This window comes from Anguilla anguilla, chromosome 1 (assembly GCF_013347855.1).
Source record: "Anguilla anguilla isolate fAngAng1 chromosome 1, fAngAng1.pri, whole genome shotgun sequence".
Taxonomy (NCBI): Eukaryota; Metazoa; Chordata; class Actinopteri; order Anguilliformes; family Anguillidae; genus Anguilla; species Anguilla anguilla.
In genome coordinates, this window is record NC_049201.1 from 41,566,874 (window position 1) to 41,591,651 (window position 24,778).

General features: G+C 43.8%; 1 protein-coding gene across 46 annotated transcripts in view; it reads right to left on the reverse strand.

Moving 5' to 3' along the window:
* LOC118209946 (CLIP-associating protein 2-like) overlaps positions 1-24,778 on the reverse strand; it is a 132,973-nt gene that overhangs the window by 12,775 nt on the left and 95,420 nt on the right. For 11 of the 46 annotated variants that reach the window (XM_035385834.1, XM_035385719.1, XM_035385905.1 and 8 more), the window contains 14 exons: positions 24,263-24,370; positions 24,094-24,120; positions 19,920-20,090; positions 18,892-18,936; positions 16,363-16,470; positions 14,673-14,735; positions 13,496-13,596; positions 12,984-13,007; positions 12,126-12,370; positions 10,139-10,202; positions 8,856-8,933; positions 6,936-6,938; positions 4,751-4,914; positions 1,009-1,087 (listed from right to left, as the gene is read on the reverse strand). In XM_035385834.1, coding sequence (XP_035241725.1) covers positions 1,009-1,087; positions 4,751-4,914; positions 6,936-6,938; positions 8,856-8,933; positions 10,139-10,202; positions 12,126-12,370; positions 12,984-13,007; positions 13,496-13,596; positions 14,673-14,735; positions 16,363-16,470; positions 18,892-18,936; positions 19,920-20,090; positions 24,094-24,120; positions 24,263-24,370 — 1,280 coding nt within the window. The remainder of the gene's footprint in view (positions 1-1,008; positions 1,088-4,750; positions 4,915-6,935; positions 6,939-8,855; positions 8,934-10,138; positions 10,203-12,125; positions 12,371-12,983; positions 13,008-13,495; positions 13,597-14,672; positions 14,736-16,362; positions 16,471-18,891; positions 18,937-19,919; positions 20,091-24,093; positions 24,121-24,262; positions 24,371-24,778) is intronic. The other 35 variants (XM_035385744.1, XM_035385728.1, XM_035385709.1 and 32 more) reach the window with 14 other exon arrangements.

Below are 24,778 nucleotides of genomic sequence, written 5' to 3' on the forward strand. Positions count from 1 at the left end.
TAGTTTACCAGTGATTTACTGGCTCTCAGACACAAAGAAAGTTCCTTCACACAGACTTTGCTTAAGCTTGAAAACAGCAAGTAAATGTGGACAATTTATGCAATTTAAGCATAACCTTGTACTAAGAGTAAGAATCAGTCACATACACTTTGACCAACAAGCCCTCATACTACAGTCACTTCAAATCATTCAAAAGTTCCTCATCATAAGATCTCCAGATGCTCAATGAATGCCTGGGAACTGTCAGAGAAAAAAAAGACCACAACAAGCTCAGAAATGATTTCAGACAGAATATCTGATAAAATGTTCACATTGAGTTGGGCAAGGAATCAGTCTGAAACTGAGATTCTGGTTAGTGTATAGATGTTACACATGTGCAAATGTGCCAATAACTGAAATAAACCGTATTCTCACCATGTCAACTAGGTAGGCATAGTTTTGCATCCACATTTGTCATGAACGACAATATGTGTGACTGTAACACAGCACTCCTATTGACAACGTAAGTCACACATACATAGCTTTGGCAAATTCTTTAATGTGTCTTACTATTAGAGATAAGAAAAGTTAAGTAAGGATGGATTTTAAGGCTTAAGACAATTCTGCAGAGTTAAACAGTCTATTTTCACATATGGGTCCTGACCATTCTAAATCTTGAGGTGAGATTTCCTCTTCAACTAAAACTGAACTTTGACCATCCTTGGATCACTTGGATCAGTCCCTCCACGGTGACTGCAATCAAACCCTGTGCATCTTTAATACTGACCTTACCTCAAACAGATTGCATCTTGCAGCTTGCATCTTTCACTCTGGATTCTGCCCCCGACTCCTGACTGTGCATTACTGAAACTCTACTTTACAGGCATCTGTTTGCGCATCTTTCACTTAAACTCCACACAGACACCTATCGATGCATCCTTCACTTAAACCCCGTCCAAAACGGACACCATTGCCTCACAAAGCAGGATGAGGGCGCAGACAGAGGGCCTCGTCTTTGAATGTACGCACCTTGAGGTTGGGTGTCTGTGTCTGGTCCACAGTGAATCTCATGAGGATGGTGAACTGCAGGTCGTTGGGGAAGGACTCTCTGTGGGGGAGGAAAGAGAATGGTCAGACAGAGAATGGTACAGTAGACTGAATGGTACAGAGCTAGGCCTACAGGGACACAGGACGGTTAACACTGTCATTGAAGTTCCATTTCAGTAAAAACCACACAACAGCATAGTGGAACTAAATCATTCCAGGAAGAACTACCGCATTCTGGGAAAATTTTCAGGAGAACTACAGTATGTGAGTATGTTAACACAATACGTGGCAGTGTAGCACAGTGGGTAAGGAACTGGGCTTGTGACCGAAAGGTCATAGGTTCGATTATTGGGTAGGACACTGCCGTTGTACCCTTGAGCAAGGTACTTAACCTGAATGGCTTCAGTATATATCCAGCTGTATAAATGGATACAATGTAAAAACAAAAAGAAATGCTATGTAAAAGTTGTGTGAGTCGCTCTGGATAAGAGCATCTGCTAAATGCCTGTAATGTAATGTAATGTTATACGTGTAGAATCATGTCTGAAAGTTAGCACGACTGGTAGAGTGGTAACTTGCAGACATTTCTACCAGTACAGTGTTATCCTATGGACAATATTACTTTGGACATAGCACTACTCTAGTCATATAGTGCTAACCTGGTCACACATTGCAACTTGTATGGCGCTAACTTTGCGACAAAGCAAGATTTGTATAGTCTTTACTTCGTGTCAAGGCACTATTTGTGTAGTGCCTTGACACTAATCCATCTATCCTCCATCCATCTATTCTCTAATCGCTTAGTCCAAGTCAGGGTCATAGTGAAAAAGGGGTAAGCAGAGTAGCCCAGAAATCCCTCTCCCCAGCAACTTCCGCCAACTCATCCCGGTGGATCCCCAAGCCATCCTAGGCTTTTGGATATAATCCCACCAGCGTGTCATAGGTCTACCCCTGGGTCTCTTCCCCGGTGGCTGAGCCCGGAACCACTCCAGAGGAAGTCGACCAGGAGGCATTCTTGTCAGATGCCCAAACCACCTCAACTGACTCCTTTCAATGAGGAGGAGCAGCGGTTCTACTTTGAGGCCCTCCCAGATAACTGAGCTCCTCACCCTATCAAGGAGAGCAAGCCCTGCCACCCTAGGGAGAAACCCCATTTCGGCCACTTGTATTCACAATCTCACTCTTTCAGTAACTACCCATAGGTGAGAGTAGGGATGAAGATCAACTGAAAAATTGAGAGCTTTGCCTTTCAGCTCAGTTCCTTCTTCACCACCACCGTCTGATACATTCCTGCGGCCACTGCACCTAGATGGCCGGTAATCTCTGAATCCCTTTTTCCCTCACTCGTGACTGAGACCCCAAGATACATGAACTCCTCCACCTGGGGCAGTTTCTCCTCCTTTACTTGAAGAGGGCAAACCATTTTTTTCCGGGAGAGGATCATGGCTACAGATTTTAAGGTGCTGATCCTCATCCCGACCGCATCACACTCAGCAGCAAACCGCTCCTGTGCGCATCGAAGGTCACAGTATGATGAGGCCAAGAGAACGACGTCATCTGCAAACAGCAGAGATACCACTCCTGTGTCCCCAAACTGGACACACTCCATACCTCGGCTGTGCCTTGAAATCCTGTCCATGAATACAATGAACAGGAGGGGAGACAAAGTGCACCCTTGGCAGAGTCCAATAACCACTTTGAATAAGCTTGACTTAATGCAGAGAATGCGAACACACCCTTCGCTTCAAGTATACAGGGACCAAATGGCACACAACAGTGACCCCGGCACCCTATACTCCCGCAGCACCTCCCACAAGATACCCTGGGGCACATGGTCATATGCCTTCTCCAAATCCACAAAACACCTGTAGACTGAATAAGCAAACTCCCATGCCCCTTCAAATATCTGAGAGAGGGTAAAAAGCTGGTCTGTTGTTCCACGGCCTGGATGAAACCCACATAGTTCCTTCTGAATCTGGGGTTCAATTATCGATCAAAGCCTCCTTTCCAGCACCTCGGCACAGATTTTCCCACGAAGACTGAGGAGTGTGATTCCACCGATAACCGGAACACACCCTCTGATCCCCCTTCTTAAAAATGGGGACCACCACTGCCACTTCAGAGGTACTGTTCCTGACTTCCACGCAACATTGAGGATTCGTGTCAACCAAGACACACCACCAACATCCAGAGCTTTCAACATTTCTGGACGAATCTCATCTACCCCTGATGCTCTGCCACTGAGGAGGTCTCCAACCACCCCAGTGACTTCTGCCACAGAGATGGACTCTGATCCCTTGGTTTGCTTCAGCGCCGCCTCCAAAAAGGAGAGCGTGTCTGTTGGATTCAAGAGGTCCTCAAAGTGTTCCTTCCACCTTTCAACAATATCTCCAGTTGAGGTCAGAGTTTTACCATTCCTGCTAAAAACAGCCTGAAAGGTGTCCTGCTTTCCCCTCCTGAGGTGCCGAATGGTTTTCCAGAACCACTTTGGGGCCAACGGAAAGTTCTTCTCTAAGGTCTCTCCAAACTCCTCCTATGCCCCGGCTTTTGCTTCTGCCACTGCCGCAGCTGTGGTCTTTTCGTCTGCTGGTATCTGTCTGCTGAATCAGAGGTTCCCAGTGCCAACCAGGCCTGGAATGCCTCTTTCTTCAGCTTGACAGCCTCCCTCACTGCTGGAGTCCATCAACGGGTCCTTAACCACAACCTCTAGCACCCGCTTCCACAATAGAGGTTTTTAACAGGGTCCATTCAGACTCCATGTACACAACCTTCTCCAGGATATGGGAAAACCTCTCTCGGAGATGAGAGTTGAAATCATTCCGGATGGACTCTTCTGTCAGGCATTCCCAGCAGACCCTCACTACATATTTAGGTCTACCTGGTCTGTCTGGCAGCATCCCCTGCCATCTGATTCAACTCACCACCAGATGGTGATCAGTTGACAGCTCTGCTCCTCTCTTCACCGGAGTATCCAAAACAAATGACCGCAGGTCTGATGAAACAACTACAAAGTTGAATGATCGACTTTTGGCCCAAGGTGTTCTGGTACCATGTACACTTATGAACGTCCTTGTGTTCGAACATGGTGTTCGTTATGACTAGCACAAAAGTCCAATAACATAACACCACTCGGGTTCAGATCAGAGGCGCCGTTCCTCCCAACCGCGCCCCTTCAATTTTCCCAGTCATTGTTAACGTGACCATTAAAGTCTCCCAGTAGGACAATGGAGTCAGTAGGTGGGGCTTTTTCCAGCACCCCTCCCACCTTCTCCAAGAAGGCCAAATACTCTGAACTGCTATTAGGCGCATAAGCGGAAATAACAATCAAAGTTTTCCTCTCTGCCACATGCAGTCACATCGAGGCAACCCTCTCGTCCACTGCAGTAAACTCCAACTGAGTGGCCACCAGCCAGGGACTTGTGAGCCCTCCTACCACGATCCAGAAGGGGCCTTGACACTAAGCCTTACCTAATTCAAAGAGTAGCCTTGACACTAAGCCTGACCTAATTCAAGGAGTAGCCTTGACACTAAGCCTTACCTAATTCAAGGCATATTTGTGTAGTGCTAACCTGATGACACAGCACTACTCTTGAGGTACAAACCTGATGACATAATGCTACTAGTACAGTACTGACCTGCTGACATAGTAGTGCTAACCTGGTGGTGTAATGCTACTTGTCCTGTCCACGGTACAGTGAAGTATCATGACCACTATAGAGCTAACCTGGTAACATCCAGGGCCTTCTGGACCTTGGCCTGTACAGAGCCCAGCAGGTCAGCGCCCATCTTCTTCAGCAGCTGAGTGAGCAGAACGAACAGCCAGTCCTGCAGGTCATCCTTGTGTACCTGGATGAAGTCCACCAGCGTCTCCAGGAACATGCTGAACACCTGTGGGAGGGGCAGCAGGTACACACAGTGACCGAGACGCACACGCCTGGACGCCCACGCATGCTGACAGAGAGACAGCCATACAGAGATAAGGCGATGCGGTGCAGCAAAGCAAATAATTGGAGAAACCACAAGACCCTTCTCTCCCTCCCATCCCACAGCCCGGATATCAGCATTAGTCACCTGCAGAAAAAGCCTGCCATTAAATCAGCGGTACATGCAGGAAAGTCCATTCCGACGTCAATACAAAAATACCTTCATGATGTTTGGTGTGTAATTTGTGTGCCAAAGCACCACAAAAAAGCTGTACTTCAATAAATTAACATTAGTGACTGGTCCCATAAATATGAAAATATATGTATGGAAATGGCTTATATTTAAGGAAAAAATAAAAAGCTAGTCATAAATATTTAAACAACTGACTACATTAAATGCATATTGGTTAGAGATTTTCATATTTTGTCAATATATTAGTTATATTGCAAAGAACACAACTAGTAAATGCAGAGAAACATATTTAATGCCTTGTACGACTGTGTGTTACTTGTGACTGTGACAGTGAATGCGAAATCAGCCTGTACATAAGCACAGCTAAAATAAATGCGTGGTCTGGAAGTCAGGGGAAGAGGTGGCAGAAACAGAAAAAACCACCACTCTCTCAACTCTTGCTTCTTGAAATTATGTTAAGATTGGAACTGAAAGAAACATTTTATCTTCAAATACGGTCCTAGTTCACAAATAATCCATTACCAATATCACATTGTGGCTAAAAAAACACCTCAAACCTGATGTAGGGACTGTACAGTTAGCTAGTCAGGTACTGGATTTCAAAGGATCTCCAACAAAAGAGATTCACAGTCATGGTCAGCTTTAAATAACCAAGCAGAAGCCACCTTTAGCTGTGCATGTGTGCTTATCTAGTTAATGAACTGTATTACTCAGATAACATCAGTCAATTTCCAACTGTAGTAGCCAGTTTGCAAGTTCTTAAGATTGACATTGATGAAGTGTGTTGGAAATTTTTATTTATTTTCACCTTGGTAGCTACATAAATTGATAGCTAGCCAAATAATACACATTATTACTGTGGACACATGGACTACTGTAAGTTGCCAGGTATTTATCTCCATAATAATTCTGAAATGTATTGTACTTGCTTGCATTTAGTCATTTAGTCCATTTTCAGCAACTGAAGGCTGCTAAAATATACTGTGCTGAGAATTTTCTTTCAACAAAACAATTCCATAAAAAACCCGTCAGAATAACAGGTTTCCATGGCTCCAAACCTCATTTGATTTCAGCAAATGGTAGAGATAAATTAGTGAGAGAATTATGATATAGCAGTGCTTAGTGGTTATCATAGCTAGCTAATTAAATGGAAAAAAACCTTTTGTAAAGTGAAATAAATGTTAATTTTATTAAGTGTGTTGCCTCTTCACTCCTTTTCTCCATAAAAACCTTCTTAAAATGTGGACACTAGATACTGTTAGGGTGCAGTTAAATTTTGGTAGAAATTAAAAGACAATGTATGATATTATCTTACACAGCAAAAGTTGGTGTAGTACAATAAGTATAGACGTGTCTGTTAGATATCATAAGTGGAGAATGGTTAATTTATCAGAATTCTCAAATATTTAACATATTTATCAAAAGGTAACATAAGTAACATAAAAAGTATTCTGGTAAAATTGGGACCTTGTCTTTTATAGAGAGCCCAAAATTATTTTTTTTGAATGCATACTATATTTAAAGATAAGAGGTAGTAGTTATACAGATACATACCACAGCGAGGGTTAACCGCGTCACACTTGTCTTGTGACGCTGACTTATTGCACCAAACATCATTGACTACATGTGGCTGCTCTGAGCAATGAAATGTCAGTGTATTAGTAAGCAGTTCTAATTCATTTTGAAGCACACAGCATTTCATTAGCCACACAAGGCTTTCCAGATGCAACCAGATGAACAAACAGTTAATTGCACAACCATGCAAGGGGATGACAAATATTTAACAAACTTACTCTCTACATAGAGTTCCACAACAGGGGGAGAGCATGCAAAAAAAGAGATAAATACACTAATTAGTTTATGGCTGTACAAACCTATAAACAAAAATAAATGAATAAAATAATCGTCCAGTTTTCTTCAAATGTGTGATGCCCTGCATTAATTTCTGGCAGTGAGACACAATGACACAAACTGTGAAACAAAATCAGTGCAAAAGATATAAAGGTTTGTGGGAGTTCTTTCAGCCTCGTCAAAGAAAGAAGTGACAAGTGATAAGGACACGTTTGCTTTAAACATACAATGGAACAAAGCCCACAGTGCAAAATGCATTCATCTGACTCTTACATTTCCAGCTTTCAATTATGTCATATACCGTACATGTTCTCTTGTTTTAGAATATACCAGCCACCACATATGTTTAGTTTGTTCGGTGCCTCATGTTTTACTTATTCCAATGCCGTTAAGTCAGGTGTGGATGTGGCGGCAGGTCAGACCAATTGAAATCAGGAAGCAGGACAGATCAGAAATTCTTAGCTATTTCCAAAGAGACTGCAATGTGACAGGACACCTATCTTCACAAGCGTATCACCGGGTGACTGCCCTGAAAGAATGTCCAGATATCGGGTGAACTTGTCTTTTCTGTTTATTCAACCCGGACATCAGCGTATGCATCTTGTTCCAGGCACGGGCGCCCGTTCATCATGGTGTGGCCTGAAACGCAGCCCGTACCCTGCAGTTAGGATGGCCAGATGGTGAACAATCAAGAGGAGGGCACAGGTGGTGCGCTGATGACATAAACACTTTCGCCTGCAATTTCATGAACTGAAAAAATTAAAACATACTCCTCTACATGCTGCCACTAAATGAGTAGGGGAGAAACATCGCAGCTTCAGAAAGGCAGCAAGTGAGGATAAATTGTATGGGCCCATCTAATATTATATAAATTCAGACTTACTTTGTTGCAGTGAGCACAATAAACTGGTTTCAACGGTCAGTTGGCAGAAAGATACGACTACTGATGCTCAACACAATGATAACCTCAGTGAGTTCAGCAGAGGCAGTTTGCTTGTTGATGGACTGGCTTTTTGGTGTTTCATGTCAGCCTCTACCTTTGTGTTGGGGTTGAATAAGCATGGATCCACAGGTACTCTTTGCCACTAATTTCAGTACTCTTTCCATTTTTTCGAGGATGGCCTTGGCTAGCACACTATATTTTATATGTAGCTTGCCGCTAAACTAACTTTATAGTTTTAGTGGAAGTAAATTGTAGGTGCAGATTCTAGGATCAGTACTGCCCTTTACAACTGCTTAATCTCAAAGGGGAAACCTGAACCTGGATCAGCATTTCTAAGGCAATGCTTCATTTTTCCCTTTCAAACTGAACACAGTGTTTATCTGACACTAACCAAAGGGTGTCAGTTATATTTAATTGTGTGCAAATAAAATTATTGTAGAAAAAACAAAAAGGCCTTCTCCATGAAACGTTCCCTCAGAAAGACACATGGCATATGCATTAGCCTAATCCAGACAAAAGCATCCCATCAATTAACAATCTGTTGGGACATAGGACTGTTACATGTGATATTCTTTCCTGCATTTCCCTTAAGAATAGCTATGGTTACGGCTTGTAGACTATTGGTCCTTCACTGTCATGCACACCTTAAGCTTTGTTCCAGTCTCAGTTTAAAACACTGTGCCAATATCATTCAAGGAGAAACACGTATGTGCAAGAAATTCAAGGTGTCACAAATACAAGATAAACACCGTGATACAGTCTCAGTGAAATGATTGCATCATTAAGAGAAGCACATTTAACCTGAGTGTAAAAAAACAGTAATTAAGAGAAACGTGAGTGTTCGGCTACTGCATTGAAATGGCGCATCTGAAAGAGAATGACAGACAGTAGAAAGAGACAACAGTAAAATGAATTGTACCTTAAACGTGGCTGAGCTTATACCGGATTCTGCCGAGCCAAACCCCCGGCCTGTGAGATGCCCCTTCACAACTTCTAGCTGGAATTCAAATTTCTTTAATTTTCACTGCTCATTTGCTGCCTTCACCAGCCACTCACACATCTACACTATGGGGTGCCATGCAGCTTGTGGGCCGGTGATTGGTCAGCAGGAACGCATCATTTGTTAGTAGTTTATATACGTTATTCATGCTTTCTGGCAGAACAGCGCGTGATGCAGGTGTGTACGTTTAATGGACCTGTCACCGAATGGTGGCATTCCTGTACATTCCAATCTGGCATGCTATTAGGGTTTGCCCCATTCCTCGGGGTGTTAAGGTGTGACCTGTTGACTGCAGGTGTTACAATACATAACCGTTAATGTGGGGTGTTGGTGCTGCCTAAATCAGCGCAGTCTACTTCGGCAGAATCCGGTATATGTACAAATGCGTGACTAGATGCGATGCAGGTGATTGGACAGTCATGGGACAGGTGATTGGACAATCTTGGGATGGGTGACTGGGCAGACTCAGAGCCAATGACTGGACGGTCTCTGGGGGGCGATTGGACAGTCTTTGGATCTTGGATTTTGGTGGCCCTAAACACGAATGTTGTCGGAACCGAGTGCACGAATCGGACGGGCGCAAGTGGTGGCAGAAGCAATCTCAGACCAGGGGGCGGGGTTCCAGAAGAGATCATGAATCAGGGAACCAATAGCTACAGACACGTAAATTACTGTACAATTAAAATGTGTTCCAAAGCTAATTTTAAAACTAGAATTGTGTGGCTCAGGGATGCTTGTGGCCCTAAAAGACTGCATAGAGTGTTTATGCCAGCAGCCAGCACAGGTTTTGGGCTGGGCCTACCAGAACATCTTGGGTGGGGTTATCAGAAAGTCTTGGTTACGGTAATTGGATGGTCTTGGGGTGGGGATATTGGACAGTTTTGGTTGGGATTATCAGACGGTCTTGGGGTTGGGTTATTGGACAGTCTTTGGTGGGGATGTTGGATGATCCTGAGGTAGGGTTATTGGACAGTCTTGGGGTGGGGTTAGTGCACAGTTTTGGTGCGGTTGTTGGACAGTCCTGAGATAGGGTTATTGGATAGTCTTGGGGTGGAGTTAGTGGACAGTCTTGCAGTAGGGTTAATGGAAAGTCTTTGGGTGGGGTTATTGAACAGTTTCCTGTTGGGTGATTTGTGAGTCTCACAGCACATGACTGGCAAGCCTTGGGGTGAGTGATTGAACAGGCCTGGGCAGGGTTGTACCTTGCTGTGCGGGTCTGCAAACATCCTGGTGAAGATCTCACAGAGCCTCTTCAACTCCACGCGACTGTGGGAGAAGGAGCAATCAGACTCACTCTACATAATAATCAACACAAAAATCTCAAGGATAAATACACCAGCTTCTACCATTACCTGGAGTACAAAACCCTCACAGGCAAAACCACCCCTTACATGTCCAACTTTAAGCTGTCCCGTTCCAGTACAATCTCACGTACACGATCACACTCGACTCATCATTCTAATTTCAAAAGGTCTCTCCAGGGCTTTCCCCGTGCAATCTCTCTAGTGACACTCAACCTGGTTATTCCTAAAGTTTGCTCCAAGTCTGCTTTTCAGTTCTCGTCAGAAAATGCTTGGAATTCACTGCAGTAGAAACGCAAAATGTCCCATTGTATGTCATCAACAAAATAAAATAACTAAATAAATAAATAAATTTTGTATACAACGTGGAGCTGAGAATGTCCAATTCCCACCCTAATTGAGAATATCTAATTGGCTATTTGTAGCCGTGCTCATGTGCATTCCTGCGCTAATTTGGGAGTAAAGACATCCGTGATTCTCCTCCATAGAATCCAGGTCTCTACAGCCTGCTTCTTTTCAGCCCATAGCCAAGTTTGCACAGAGCGGAATCGGAGGGAGACATCTCATATGTGGCTCTGTGCAGTCCACAGGCACATGTTCGATCAGCAGGGGTCGCCAGAGAGCAATGAAATGCAGACCCTCAGAGACGGTCATCACAGACTCCTCTATTGGGCTGGTGGAAAATTATAAATATCTAGGCACTGTCTTAGATAATGGATTTTGTTTTGAGCAAATTTTGTATGCTTAAAAAAAAAAGTATTTTTTTCTGTTAATTAAGTATTTTAGTTTTTTATGATGACACCTTTTAAAATTGCACTTTTATTGAAACGGTTTTAACTTTTTACACGGTTGCTCGGTTTGGCCACTTAAATTTGCCCAACAGAAACAGCTTGGTTGCCTCGTCAAAGTGGCAAGCAAGGTTAGAGGGCTGAGCCAGGCCCAGCTCTTAGACCTGTATCACTATCAGATCCTCGGGAAGGCTAATTCCGTTATTGACTCTCCTGACTACCAACTATGGGATGAGTTCGTGCTCCTGCCCTCTGCCTGTCGATTCAGGGTGTGTGCCATAAAGACAGAGGTGGAAAAAAGGCTCCTTTGTCTCCATGGCTACTGCTAAGTTCAATGCCACTAACTAGGATTTTATTATTGTGCCTGTGATACTTGTTAAGTCTTTTAGGTAAACTGGGTCCTATCCTATTGTTTTGTTCTAATAGTTTTATTTGTTGTATTGTTTTATTTATTGTGAGTGTGAATCAAGGGTGTATTTGCAGCAGACCAAATTTGCCAATAAATATGATTGATTGATTAATTGACCTCTAACTGACTGAGCACTCTCATGCAATTGCACAGTCAGCACTGACACGGTCTGGATTCGATCTGAGACCATGGGGCTCATCCTTGTACCAAAGTGTGGTGCCTTAACTGAATGAGTCAACCAGCAACTATAAGAATCATTAATTTTTTTAAGTAGTTACATTTGTGGTTTGATCTTTAAAATCTGCATTGTGCCTTCCTTTCTACTATATTATTTGCATATCCACTTGCTCTGTCTTGCTTTAAATCTATTCAACTTCAGCTGATGGAAGTACTAAATACGTGTTCTGTACCAAAGTACCTGGCTACTTGCCAACACATAACAGAGAAAAACCTGGATGTATAAATTAGACATTAAAACATTAATATCTACAAAAAAACATTTGTGTCTCTGCAAAATACTACTAGCGCATAGGTTTTGGTCATTAAAAGACCACTTCTCTTTATGTAAAACTTCGTAAAACTACAAATTAACACACAAGGGTGTGCTGGCAGTTAAATTCTACTGGACCAATTGGCAATACGCACGTCATTACTCAATGCCTAGTTACTCGAAGGAAGGCCACGCAGATACCTGAGGGTCCTCTGATTCTTCAGCAGGCTCTGCAGCCCAATCAGGCCCTCCTTCCTCTCGGACCAGTTGGAGCTGGCGCAGCGGTTGAGCACCTCGGCCACGTCCTCCGTCTGCCGCATGTAGGTGGGGATGCTGCCGTTGCGCGAGCTGTATGAACGCTCCGAGCAGGCGCTCGATGCGTCGCTGTTGGCGTCGTCGTCCGAGTACATCCCGTACGTCTCGTACCGCCTCCTGGCCGGCTTTTTCTATAGACGGAGAGGGGTCACAACCAATAAACCACTGGCACCAAACAAAGGGGGAGGAGTCATGACCAATAACCTTTAGGGGTGGGGAAAAGGGGAAGAGTCACAGAAAAGGGCCTGGAGTGACAAAGACTCGTCATTTTAGGTTATTTACAGGATAGCCTGTTATGAAGTATTTCAAATGGGAACATTTATTTACAGAGAGAGACTGAATAGAGAGGGCCTTTAAGAAAATGAATGCCACTTTACAATATACATTACATTACAACAATTTAGAAAATGCTTTTATCCAGAGCGACTTACAAAACTCCTACATAGCATTTACATTGCATCCTTTTATACAGCTGGATATGTACTGAAGCAATGCAGGTGAAGTACCTTGCCCAAGGGTACAACAGTAGTGTCCTATCCGGAAATCGAACCTGTGACCTTTAGGTTACAGGACCTGTTCCTTACCCATTATATTACACTGCTGCCCATATAAGAGGATTAATTCAGCTACGCAACAGCACATTGGGTGCTGTTGCGTCAGACAGTGGTGCTAGTGCATGAGTGCTTAAGGGTGCACCACATTACATCATCCATGCACAAGCAGGAAAGCAAGAAAATGCTGTACCTTACTCCTCATGTCTCCTAACAGCTGACAGCATTAAAAAACACAATCAGTCAGTGGAAGAAGTTAGTCACATATTAGGCACTTCAACTAAAAACAATGACTAGCTGTTCAAACAATTCACGCCGTGAAAAATGACTTCATGAAAATACAGGCATACATTTAAATCCACGTTTGTATAATTACAATAATACTGTGCATTAGAACGTGTAGGATCATAATAACTGCCCTTTAAACAATAAATGTGAGGGAAGATGAATTAGGCTGTGAGCAGGGAAGCGCAGTGTTAGTGTGTGAAACAGCAAAATAGGAGGGACAACGACAGCATTGGGGGATTCATTATTTATTATTAATTTATTATTCATTACAAATCATCAAGGCCAAAGAGACGCAGCTCGCTGAATAGAGACCAATGTGTGATCGGGGATGCGAGTTAGCAAGCTCAGGCGATGAGGGGCGGGGCTATTGCAGGAGGGTGGGCGGGGCTTCAGGATGGGCGGGCCGGTGGGACATACCAGAGCGTCGGCCAGGGCCTCCTCCACATCGGAGCCAGTGTTGAGGACCCGCATGGCGCTGACTGAAGACGAGAGCCTGCTGGACTGGCTCATGCCATACCCTGAGGAGCACAGATCACGGCGCGGGTCACAAACACGCACAGTGTACCACCCATCCGCCCGTGCGCACACACGCACAAACACACACAGTGTACCGCCCATCTGCCTGCGCTCACATACACACAACACGCAGTGTACCACTTGTCACACACAGGCGCGTGCTACTCACCTGCCTGAGCTCATACTTACTTACATACACACACACACAATTTCACAGATCACACCCTCACACTTTAAATGCCTGTAGTCACACATACACTTACACACACTCACACACACACACACACACACACACTTATGTCTCCACGCCAGGCTCCATGGAAAACAGCTCGGAAATGCATCCACACCAACAATGTTTCAGGCCAAAATATCCAGTTGCAGGACAAGCCATTTCACTAGTCTAATTTCCAAATGGGAGCCCTCAGCACTCAGAGACGAATCAGAGAAATAAACCCGAAGTAAAATTTCTGTTGCATTTCATAGCTGTTCACCTGGCCTGGTATGTAGACACAGCAGGACAAGAGCCCACGCAGTGGTTCCCCATCTAGTGACATCAATTCATTTAATGAAAAAGAAAAAAGACACAAATACGAAAAGGTATCAAATAAGATCCGGGCCAGCAGAATGGAGACTCAACGTAAATCAGCATGGACATGAAACATGCAGTGGAAGAGAGGGTCCGAGAGCTGCAGAGAGAAACGAAAGGCTAGCGTGCGATGTGAGCACTGCCTGCACTTTTAAACCCTTTAGATGGAGATGAAGAAGCACGTTGCAGAAAGCTACAGCACGCATGGCCATATGCTCTTCCTTTCAATGAACCGCTGTCTCTCCCATAGCTGCGGCTTTCTGCAGCACTGAACAGAAAATCAATGGGTGATGATGAAAAAAATAAATAAAAATAATAATAAAATTTTTTTAAATGCGCCATCTAGCAGCTCTGAACAGAAGAGAAGTGGTTTGACTAGGCATGCTTTGCTGACGTAGACTCTGGGAGGGGATGTTAAATCAGGAGGGGGGAGGGGGTGGTGGTGGCATGGGAAGCGTGATGTAGAATGTGGGGGTGCTACTCAGCCTTCACCTGCCGCCCCAAAGGCATCGGGGGTGTGGAGTGTTCCAGTGGACCTGGAGTGGTGTCGCGAAGCTGGAATGGAGAACCGCACAGAGCCCAGGCCAATAAGAGCCCAAAGAATGACCAAGAGCCCAGCCAATAAGAGCCCAAAGAATGACCAAGAGCCCAGCCAATAAGAGCCCAAAGAATGACCAAGAGCCCAACCAATAAGAGCCCAAAGAATGACCAAGAGCCCAGCCAATAAGAGCCAGAAGAACCCCATCGAACCCGGCCCAATGGGAGCCCAACCAGCAGAGAGCCCAGAGATCCACACGAAACCCAGGCTAATAAGATCCCGCTACACAGAACCCAGCCCAGGAAAAGCAGAGCCTGGTCCAGCGAGACCCTCCCCTGTAAGAACCCGGCGTGGAACCCAAGCTTGTGAGAGCCCTCAGAAGAGTGAGCCAGTACCACACACACAGATCCCTTGGCAGGGGCTGGAAACTCCCACTGCTGAAACACTCATTTCAGTTCACCTGCAAGACGAGGAGCTGAAATACACACTGCTGACGTGTCCATTTTAGTCTAGCTGCACTGAATTTTAGTTACGTCCTGTATTTTATCATTTGCAATACAAATACTGTTAAGTCAAATTCCCTCTTAGAGGCAAAATGCGTAGCAAAGAACCATGCTGAAGTTACGGCCTCTTTTTAATTTGTTTACTCTTTCCACCTGAAATGCAAAGTGTTCCTCCCTAAGTGCTCACATTTAACAAACCTACTGAAATGAATACATTTGAAAGGCCACTGAAATTTCAAATGAAGAATGTGCGCTGGCCACTGCCTATGCAAGCAACAGCAGTGCCCATGTATGTGACACCAGAGCTGAGGTATCTCATAATGGCTAAAATCCCGCAACAGAAGCTGCCCAGACAATTTTGATGTGGGAGTGGTAACTAAAGGAAAGATAATTTAGACAGGAAAAGGACAAGGAACTGGCTGTAAATTACAGAGCTTTCAACACATCAGTGGATGCACTTAAATTACTATGCATGGAGGAAAATTATAGGCTTACAACGACACCCACTTAGAGGTTTGAGCAATGGAAAGGATGTGTAATCTCTTTAGAGAGAAACCAGCCAAAGGAGACTAGGGGTGCCTCTACAGGACCCTGAATTCAGTTCAAGGTGGTGATGAGGCACTCTATCTGCCATTTACTTTAAGGGGTAGCTGGGAATTGAAAAATGCCTCAAAACAAGAGAGGACTTGAAATACGACTGCCCTTCTGTCTGAATAAATATATTGACAATTATATTCCATTAGGCCATGACCATATTCATTTTGGTTCAATCTACATTAAGCACAATATTTAAGTTTAAAGGCCAAACTAATACCAGGACAGAGGAATGGAATGGACATCTTCTTTGAACTCTAATTATTAAGAGCTGTGTAACAGGTTAATTCAGGTTAAGATTATACACAAATGGCACTTGGCACCTTGTAAAATGAAATTATCATCCGATGACAGCGCTAGAATTGTGAACGAGATATAGGGTAAATTACCCACGTTTTAAATGCGGGCTTGCACCTCTGTGCGCGAGACTTGTGGCCCACTGGGCCGGGCTTTTAATGCTATGGGTGTGGACTGCAATCATCTGGGCGGGGCTTGTGAAAATCCAGGCGGGCCTTATGGCAATCTGGGAGGAGCTTGCAGTACTCACCGAGCGGCTGGAAGGAGCGCACAGGGCTCGTGTCCCTGCTGCTCTCGCGGCTGGCTTCCCGGCTGCAGCCCTGACTCATACTAGGCCGGGGAATCCGGCTTCCCCGCGCTATGCGGATATGAGCGACAGAGGCGTGGAGAGAGGCAGCAGAGCGCGCAAAAACAGAGAGAGAGACACAGAGCAGTCATATGGTTCACTCAGCGGACAGGAAAAGAAACATGAAATCTACCCCAAGAGGTCTGTATCCCCCGTCCCAGTGAAAGGGTACAATGTCCCTGTAACAAAACCCCAGTGGGGAGAACTGTAACGGGGAACAGCAGGACAACTATCCTGCTTTCACAAGGGGGAACACAACTGCTGGGGTGAGGACAAAAGAGCAGACACATCTGAAAGCACTGACACTGCAAGTTTGTACAACAGACTTCACATTGCGCTCTTAGATAATGCGGCAGTTAATGGAGTAATTCATTTTATTATGTTAACGCTATTGTTTGTCATTTGTAATAAAATAAAGTTTGATGCTGAACTTTACTTTCTTTAATGAGACATAAAGAAAGGCAACGGTATAGGAGATGCTTAAAACAAAACTTCTAAATCACTTTCAATGGATCTGGGTAATTAGTCAGTCGTGCTTGTTTTGTTTCGACTGGCAATTAATAAACAAAAGGGTGGTCTTTCGCACAGTCCTGTACATCAATACTCACAGAAACTATGAGAGTAAAGATATACATACAATTGAGGTGGTATCATTCTTGGCCTGCTTAATTCCAACTTGCACTGGTATTTATTTTTATTTGCATAACTGTCACTATATATAATTGTCACTATATATTAAAGGTGTAAGATACTGAAACACATAAACATATAAAGCAGATTGAAATAGCAGGAACAGAAATGTCAGCGTTGTGAAAAGGTTTTAGCTGGTTGTATGCATATGATACTTCAGATCTGTATACCAGGTTTGATACTATAGAGATTCCCTTCATATAAGAGCCTTAGTCCACACATGTAATAGAATTTTGATACAACATACTGATGCCAGTTCCACACATCACACATGTAACAGGGCTTATGATATTGTGCAGTGATGTCAACGGACCACCGAAGTGTAATGTAAATTTTGCACCCAAATAAGGAATTCTGGTTCCATTGCCTTGCCAGAAATTGGAATATGGGTAAACAATTATTGCCTCAAACTACGATCTTTGGATTTATTATGGATGTCTTTACTTGTTAAAATAGTGGGTATGTAACCGGTTTGCACCTAGATTGTTAGCAAATATATTTATTTTACTAGATTGTGTTGATCACACATATAATGAATGCAGCATTTACAATGGCACAGTTTCACATATCTAAAGGACAAAATAATTCATTAACGGGAAACAAAAAACCTATTCATTTTAGCCATAGGTGGAAAAAAAGGAACCGGAAGTGATCTGGAACAACAAATTTGATAACAATACTTTGGTGGTCTATTCCACACATATAATGGGGCTTATGATATTGAACAGTGATGCTTATTCCACACTTGTAATGGGGCTTATGATACTGTGCAGTGATGCCCATTTTATATGCGTAATAGAATTTTATGATACAATGATGTCTATTCCAAATTCGCAATAGAGTGTTATGTAAATTCACATTGCCTATTCAACATACACAATACAGCCTTATGATGTTGCACAGTAATGTGTATTCATCATATGCAATAAATGCCTATAACACTCTGTGGTAATACATCTTGTTCACAAATTGTCTCAAAACAGACTCCAATACTTAGAAACTATTCTGTGAGGAATTATTTGTCATGAAAAAGGATTATCATGCATATTTGAGTTAAAATTAATTTGTGAAACACGTATAAGATTTTCATGTTATATTGTTCTCTGTAGATGAGGAGGGTCTAGCACATAAGATTCTTCAGGAAAAATATATAGTCAATGTCACAATGTCTGAATAAATATCCTGGTTAATGAGGGAAACTACGTTTAGTTTGAAAGCTATGTTAACCCGCATCTGTTAATAACTAAAGGCTTTCTTCAACACACGGTTTGGCACCACACAACATATGGGATGTAGCACATGAAACGTGGTCATCGTGTTGTCCAGTATCTTCTACTACATCTGCAATATTGCCACATCTTGAAAATGATCACTGCACACCAAACTGGTGTCCCATTTTTGGCTTGGCCACAAGACCCTTACCATTGACTTAAAAATGAAATGCTCGTATTTAGCCCTTCAGATAAAATATCAGCCAATAACCAATTAATCACTAATACTTGTAAATGAGACCGAGTGATTAATAACTAAGCCAACAACAAGGGACAGTCCAATCAGAAGTTTCATCATCACCAACAAACCACAATATGGGTAAGCCTGTGGTTTGCAGTTGGGATTAATGTCTGTTGGCTGAGGCAGTGAGTGCAGTTTGGATTATAGTCTAATGGCTCAGGTATTGGAACAGTGACACTCTACGGGTAGTCTGGAAGGTGATTTGTTTTATTACACAGCAACAGGCCTTACCTCCTCTGCTCCCACCATTGTAGATTTGACTGTGGGTTGACGGGGCTTAAGAGAAGAAATTTAAATATAGGCCAGGTTAGGAAACAGATCTATAGGAATCTCCTAAACACATAGTTCAACAAATATAACAGAGGATAAAATAATACAGAATATACAAATCTACAATAAGTGAGCCACAGTGCCTCAGAGTTGGTACGTGAGTAACCAAAGGAAATCAGATTTCACTTAAGGATTAGTTAACAAACCATCACAAAGACAGGCAGAACAGCTCCTACAGACTAACTAGATACTCAGCTCAGTATTCTTAACATTGAAAGATCAGCCTATAGAGAAGCTGAAAAGTTGACATGTACTACAAATAAAGATGTATTGGCCAAGTACAATACTGCACTGTAAAATCGAAACTCCTGAGGATGGAAGGAGTGCAGGAGGAGTTGGTCATCTGGTTAAGTCAGTAGAATCTGTGATTTACCCAGTGTCATTTTTAAAACATATATGGCATTATACTTCAAATAGTGGAAAGAAATGTTAAAAAGTACATTTGAAAATGAAATCCAGTGCTCCAAATCCAGGTATTCATACAGTGTTTCTCACAGTTGCTCAAAACAGTTTTCATTATGAATTATGACTATGAATTCCTTTGTGAACAAACTCCTGAACTACCACAACCCTGTATCTGGCTCTGGTAAAAAAAAAAAAAAAAAAAAAATGATTAAGTACCAGGGCCTTGTAAATTACTCTGGTGCTAAAAAACATCTTTTTGTGCTGTGGTAATATATATATATATAAACAACCACTGCACTGTAAATAGAAAACAATGATAAAAGGAAGCAGAAGCAAAAAATAGCTACTTTCATTACCTGTAACACATACTTTCAAACTCATACAGTTTCAAACAAGACAAAATGTCAGCCCCATAGATAAGGTCAGACAAAGGGTGGAGGCGGAGCTGATTCAAGACATAAAGGGGGCGGGGCAAAGAGTGAAAAGTGGGTGGAGCTGCGGATTGGAGGAAGGGCTGTGCTTACCTACGGAGAGCCGGGTGGGGCTGGAGTCGCGGCTGCAACCCTGGCTGCGTGGGATTCGGCTCCTTCTGTAGGATGCCCCGGGCCCCGCTAGTCCCCGCTGGGCCCCCGAGTTCACTGTGCTCAGGGCCGTGCTGGTCAGAACCCTGCCAGGAGAACCCGACCTGCTGCCCGCTAGGGGGGGGACAGAGGGACACAGAGAGAGTAAGAGACTGGGTCAGAACCTATGGCAACACAAACAGCATGAGCTGCCGGTCCAAAAGAGACTAACAAATTAATGAACGAGACCAACTGATTAATGAAGCTGCACGGACTTCATTTTATGGTGGAAATATCACAGCTCGCATAAAATGGACACTGAGCCTTACAGTACGTTTTAATGTGCTGCTGCACATGAACAGCTCTTTCCGATTTCTGGGCCGTTCTCACAGGCCGCAGTTGCTTGCTTCCAGAAGCGGCTTTCTATTTATGAGGTAGGGAGGTAGTTGCTCAGTGGGCGTGTCCAATCATTTCTATGGCGACACTTCCAGCAAGAAGCCACCAGCAGCTGATCGCTAACACAACAACAATGATGGAGACACTGACAGCGACAATGAGTTTTTCAGCCATGTTTGTTTTGTAAAGATAGCTAATGCTAGCTTGAGCCTTTATGACTCAATGTCACGATCACATTTAATTGGCTGAAGTTGCGAAAGTTGAAAAAATAAGTGCCTCTGGATAAGAGTGACAGCTAAACGGGCAAGATCTAATGTACATGTAATTTAAAATGTAAATGCACATGTGCAGTGTGCCGTGATGTGGTCAGATATTTAAAATAAATAAAAAAATGATCAGACTTGGCTGTATGAAATCCTAACTGAATGGTATTTCTCAGGGACGATTCCATATGGCTTGGTAACAGTGCACTGAGGCTAACTTCAAACCAAACTGGTTTTTCAGAGGCGGAAAATAAACATGGCCACAGCGAATCAGAAAAGGGCAGAATTAGCTGCTAAATAATAACAAAATAAACCAGAACAAAAAAAGGCTAGGAATTCAAGTCTATAAAGAAATTGTAGAGAAAAGGAGAGAACCCTGACAGAGAATGAGGAGGGAGAGAGGACAGGATAAAGTGATTGAGTGGTGAGAGGAGTGCAGATGGTGACAGAGCGATGATCCGGATAAGAGCATCTGCCAAGTGATTGTAATGTAATGATGTAGTGATGAGAGAGGGGTGCGAGAGAGGCACAGAGACTGATGAAAGGGGGATATGAGGGAGGTGTAAAATAAAGGGTGAAGGGTGACGAGTGATGAGAGAGGGATGCAGGGAGGGGATGACAGTGACGAGGGAAAAATGAGAAGGCATGTGGGGGGGGAGTGGTGAGTGAGTGTGACTAGAATGATGAGTGAGAGTAATTAGGGAGACGCGGGGCATGCAGTGAGGAGTCCGACGGATAACGGACAGATTTAGAGAGGGGGTTGGTGGAATGTTACCCTGCCCTGCCAGGGGTAGCATATTGGAGTAGCTGGGGTGGATGGGGCAGGACTGGGGGTGTGTGTGTGCTTGAGAGAGAGAGAGAGAGAGAGAGAGAGAGAGAGAGAGAGAGAGAGAGAGAGAGAGAAAAAGAGAGGGAGAGAGAGAGAGAGATGAGTGGGTGTGCTGCAGATGTAGTGTCAAAGGTCGTGTCTTAGCACACATTGAAGATTCTAGACTAGGCCACACGAGTCACATAAAAAGCATACAGGACTTACAAAAACTAAGGAAAAAAGGAAGCAAATAGCCTGCCACACATTCACTTTCCAAATGTGAAGAATGGGAGAACACATGGCTGATGTCAAACAAAGATTAAGCAAAGCTGTGGAAATAGTATTCATACACACACACCATGTGGAAGCCAAGACACACACCAAGAGACAATGAAACCCGACTGTAGCCAGCACTCTCAGCTTCACAGTAAGTCAGAACACAGAGAAACACGTAGCACCATGGTGACGGAACATAGCGAAGTCCTGCGTAACTGAAAACTGTGTGAATCACAGGCACGTGTGCTGAGGTCTCCATACTGGGTGTGCTGTGCACTCCCAGACAGAGACGCAGGGGAGGGGGTCCAGACCTTGGGAAACACTGTACTGGCCAGAACTGCAGTGTTAATGCAGAACTTGTACACAGATTGGTCAGTGAGAACGGCTACAATTTTCTCCCCAGTGGTCACTCTGTGTTCATTTGGGTGGCACACCACCTTACAGATGCAAGGCCTACACTGGGAAGTCCTCTTGCTTCCTGCTTCATCCACAAACTGATCTGAGGTCAGCACTCTGCACACAGATGCTGTATTTCGTGATTGGTGATTGGTTGTTGGTGTTGCAGAGGGGAGTGGAAAACAGTTGGGAGTGGGTCTCCCAGAGCACCCCCCTGTGACACGCAAATAACAAGCAACCACGTCTGGGGGAGGCTTTTAAATCTGTTCCTTTAAATGAACAGAATGCTGCGCTGATTCAATTGGTCACAAGCCCAGGGGAGAAGATCAACAGCAATCCACCTGAAACAAGGCCTGCAGGGACGCAGTGGTATTTTTCCACAGCAAAGGTGTCACACGGCTTCTCCAGTTTTCCCAAAAGTTTGTCGGCCTGCATTGTAATCGTTTAATCGTTTGCTGCTGCACAAGCCCAGCTGTGTCCAATCACTGCTGGTCCATACACAATCGACCCCTCTACTTCTTCATTCCTGTTTATTTGATAATTATGGATATGGGCGCTGGCTGCACAGCATTCAGCAAAAATAAAGGGCCTTGATGCTGTTAGACACAGAGCAAAGAAGTCATGCTAGCTAGGTTGCGTAGAAGGGCCATGTCAGTGTACCGGGCAGTTAAGAATCGAGACAAATCCACCCACGCATCAGAGTATAAAAGCCACCAAATAAACATTTAATTTTTATAATGTACTTTGCAAAGACAGATCTGTGAACAAATAAATCCACACCTTTTAGGATTCTACATAAATTTCAAAGGGTTTACCTTTTTATAGTATAATTTATAATCATTATATTCAAGTCAGATGATCTTTTTAAATATTTGCAATATTGCGAATAACTTAAACACTTAAAATACAGAAAAGCCAAAGACTTCTGAACGTATTCATGCTATAGTATCTTGGTGTAATTTGGATGTTTGATAATTTACACCAGTTCACATCACTTAATTATTGTCATAAAATGAATCAACCATGTAGGCTACTTGATATTAATCCAATGCTTCAGTGATTTTCCAGCAAGCTAATCATTAGCGTACAGAAAAATCTGAATTGAAACCACTAAACCAAGTCTAATAAATAGGAAATAAATAATATATGCTGTATACATTATGAAGGTCCAGCTGGGCTGTATTGATGGATTTGTCTGCATCTTTGCTTAAGACTGCGCTGCATCGGTTTTTCAAATGTCCACTTCACTCCTGGTCTTCGCTATAAAAATTTCAACAAGTGATACACCCCAAATCAAATTTACTCACAATCTTCAAGTTTGGGGCCTCTAGTGACGCAGCCCGTAGAGCGCTATCCACATGCTCAATGCGAGCAGCGGCGTCGGCGGTTTGAATCCAGCCGCTGACCTTTGTCGCACATCTCTCCCTCTCTCTCCTCATAATTGTTCCTGTCTCTCTACACTGTTCTATCAAATAAAGCTGAAAAAGCCCAAAAAATATATTGAAAAAATAATAATAATAATCTTCAAGTTTGACAAGTGTCCATCATTTAATCAGAGACTTGGATACGCACTTGTATTGGTGCACCACCACCCTAAATTCCCTGCTCGACAGTTCAGCAATGTATTTGTCCCGCAGTCCCAGAGGACTTCCTCTTCACTGTGGGTGAGCAAACGGAAAGGATCTGGCTTTTTATAGACCACCTGGCTCAATTTGATTACATGGTAACCAGCTGCAGCTCAATGCTAAATGTGTGCTGACAGCAGTTACTTCTACACCACATCACAGCACATTATTACTTCAGCCACAGCCAGAAATTAACTCTTGCACTATCAACACCCCACTGGCTGGAAAAAAATGCATGCAAAATAAAATTCAAATCCACAACATCAAATGCAACAGCACACAAATCCCCTGCGGTCAACCGACAAACACACAGGGCACGCGAGTCCCCGTGCCACGAACTGACAAATGAACAAGGACACAGTGATGGGAAATACCTGGCGTGCAATCGGAATCTTCAGAACCTAGAGGCACAAAACCAGCGCAAGCTCATTGTTAGGAATTTTGCTGTAATATAGAAATTGGACAACCAATGCCCAGCATAAACAACAGGGAGAAACGTTTACGGGACACACATATCGGAGAGAGAGGCGGTACGGTACGTACGCTGCGACTGGGAGACCATCTTGGACCGGCTGCGTCCGCGTGAGTCCACCTGGCTGCTGCCTGCCCCTCCGGACACCGTGCTGAGGGTCTGCTTGGTACGCAGACGCCCTACAGACATCAAGGATAATGGGGTGAGTCCCTCAAGTTCATGCAGGGGGCGCAAATTACCACAACTGTTTCTGTGTTCTTCTGATCCAACCTGTTCCTGGCCACCACACCCCAACACCTCCCAAATCTCCCATACCCCAACACTTCCCAAACCTCCCACACCCCAACAACTGCCAAACCTCCAAAATCTCCCAAACCCCAACACCTCGCAAATCTCCCACACCCCAACACCACCCTAATCTCCCACACCTCAACACCTACCAAATCTCCCACACCCCAACACTTTCCAAATCTCCCATACCCACACCCAACACCTCCCAAATCTCCCACACCCAAACTCCCAAACGTCCCACACCCAACACCTCCTAAATCTCCCACACCCCAACACCTCACAAACCTCCAAAATCT